At 42.6% G+C, this 2,247-nt stretch overlaps 1 protein-coding gene across 1 annotated transcript; it reads left to right on the top strand.

Moving 5' to 3' along the window:
- The first annotated feature begins 803 nt into the window (after positions 1–803).
- Positions 804–1,907, top strand: GPR15 (G protein-coupled receptor 15). Its single transcript, XM_066347464.1, has one exon. The coding sequence runs from the start codon at positions 825–827 to the stop codon at positions 1,905–1,907; it is 1,083 nt and encodes a 360-aa protein (XP_066203561.1). The 5' UTR covers positions 804–824.
- Positions 1,908–2,247: the final 340 nt, after the last annotated feature.

Raw genomic sequence — 2,247 nt, 5'->3', positions numbered from 1 at the left:
AAAACAAGAGTTTTCTAATCAACTCAAGTAGACTAACATTTTCAAAGCACCTACTATGTGCAAGGTGCTGTGCTAATTGTAGTGGAAATTTTTCCAGGTAATAATAAAAGCACAACATATGGTCACAGCCTTTTGAAGATTACAAAAAACAAACAAACAAAAAAACATCGAATGAGATGAGGTTAATTATACATGAACTAAAAGAGCCAAATAGTGGGGGGTAAAAAATCTCATACCCTCACTGGAACCCTCATGTTTGCCATAGATGTGGACTGGGTGAATCAGGAGATTTCAATTCACTCTTACGCAATGGAAGACTAGTTTCTTCACATTTCACCAATGATGTGAATAAAGAGAGTATCTGCACCATCATCACCTTAAAATTCTAGAAATAAAACAATAACCCATATGTAAAACAGAAGGCTAGATCAAAAGGATTCTGTGTCAAAGAAAACAAAAGATCTCCTCATGGCAGGTAAGGAAAAAAGTCTTCTGATTTCTGGATTTAAAGAAACAAGTTGAATATGTTGAAGAAAGAAGTCAAAAAGCACCTCAGTTTCCTGGGCAAATGCAAATTTAAAAAACCACAACCACCCAACACCAATCAGGGTGATGTTCCTGGTGGGTCCTTTCTGAGCACTGGTAGAAACTGCTTTATTTTTTTTAATCTCTGTTTTTATGCCTGTCCCAAGCTCTTTCAAGGGAGGGAGGCGTGGGGGAAGAGGCAGCACTGTATAAAAGAAACTGCGTTGAGATTTCTAAAATTCATATGAAAACTTCCTAGGTAAAGAAAGTTACCAGACTCTGGCACCTGATCTTTAGTGATGGACCTAGAAGCAACCTCAGCTTATTTGGATTATTCCTATGCTACAAGCCAAAATCCTGATACTGAGGAGACCCACTACCATGTTCATTACACATCTGTTTTTCTGCCCATCTTTTACATCGCTGTGTTCCTGATCGGAGTGCTGGGCAACCTCGTCGTCATGAGCGCCCTGCATTTCAAGCAGGGCAGCCGAAGACTGATCGACACTTTCATCATGAACCTGGCCGCCTCGGACTTCATTTTCCTCATCACATTGCCTCTCTGGGTGGATAAAGAAGCATCTCTGGGACTGTGGAGAACAGGCTCTTTCCTGTGCAAAAGCAGCTCCTACATGATCTCAGTCAACATGCACTGCAGTGTCTTCCTGCTCACCTGTATGAGTGTTGACCGCTACCTGGCCATTTTGTGTCCAACGGCATCCAGGAAGTTCAGAAGGAGAGACTGTGCGTATGGAGTCTGTGCCAGTATTTGGTTTATCTCCTGCCTCCTGGGGTTGCCTACTCTTCTGTCCAGGGAGCTCACCCTGATCAATGATAAGCCGTACTGTGCAGAGAAGAGGGCTACTTCAGTTAAACTGACTTGGGCTCTGGTGTCCTTAATTCTGACCTTTTTTGCTCCTTTGGTGAGCATTGTGACCTGCTACTGTTGCATCACAAGGAAGCTGTGTGCCCATTACCAGCAGACGGGAAAACACAAGAAAAAGCTGAGGAAATCCATAAAGATCATATTTATTGTCGTGGCAGCCTTTGTCTTCTCCTGGCTGCCCTTTAATACTTTCAAGCTCTTGGCCATTATCTCTGGGTTACAGCGAGAATTCTACTTTTCCTCATCTTTTCTCCAGCTGGGCATGGAGGTGAGTGGGCCCTTAGCATTTGCCAACAGCTGTGTTAACCCTTTCATTTACTATATCTTTGATAGCTACATCCACCGGGCCGTTGTGCACTGCTTGTGCCCCGGCCTGAAGAACTATGACTTTGGGAGCAGCACTGAGACATCCGATAGTCACCTCACTAAGGCTCTCTCCAACGTTATTCATGCTCAGGATTTCGCCAGAAAGAGAAAGAGGTCTGTGTCACTCTAAAAGGAACTGTGACTTTTCAAGCTCTTTGGGTGGATTAGAGATTTAATTTGGGTCAGCAACAAAGAAAAAAAAATGTATTGCTGGAAGTATTCATATTGTTTCATAAATGCAACAAAGAGTTGATTTTTACTAAAGAGACAACTGAAAAGTCCTTGTGTTTGTGGATATAATTAGATCATACGCTGGGTGGGGTGGGGGTGGGGGTTGTTGTTGTTGTTGTTTTTAGCTGAATGGCCTTATTTGACCCTTGCAAATGAAGTTTACTGGGAAAAATACAACTCCTATATGTCCTTGAACTCTGAGATAAAGACTCCTGCTTGGACCGGTTCCTTTCTTTATG

The sequence above is a fragment of the Saccopteryx leptura genome, chromosome 8 (assembly GCF_036850995.1).
Source record: "Saccopteryx leptura isolate mSacLep1 chromosome 8, mSacLep1_pri_phased_curated, whole genome shotgun sequence".
Classification (NCBI taxonomy): Eukaryota; Metazoa; Chordata; class Mammalia; order Chiroptera; family Emballonuridae; genus Saccopteryx; species Saccopteryx leptura.
This window is presented reverse-complemented; position numbering and strand designations above follow the sequence as displayed.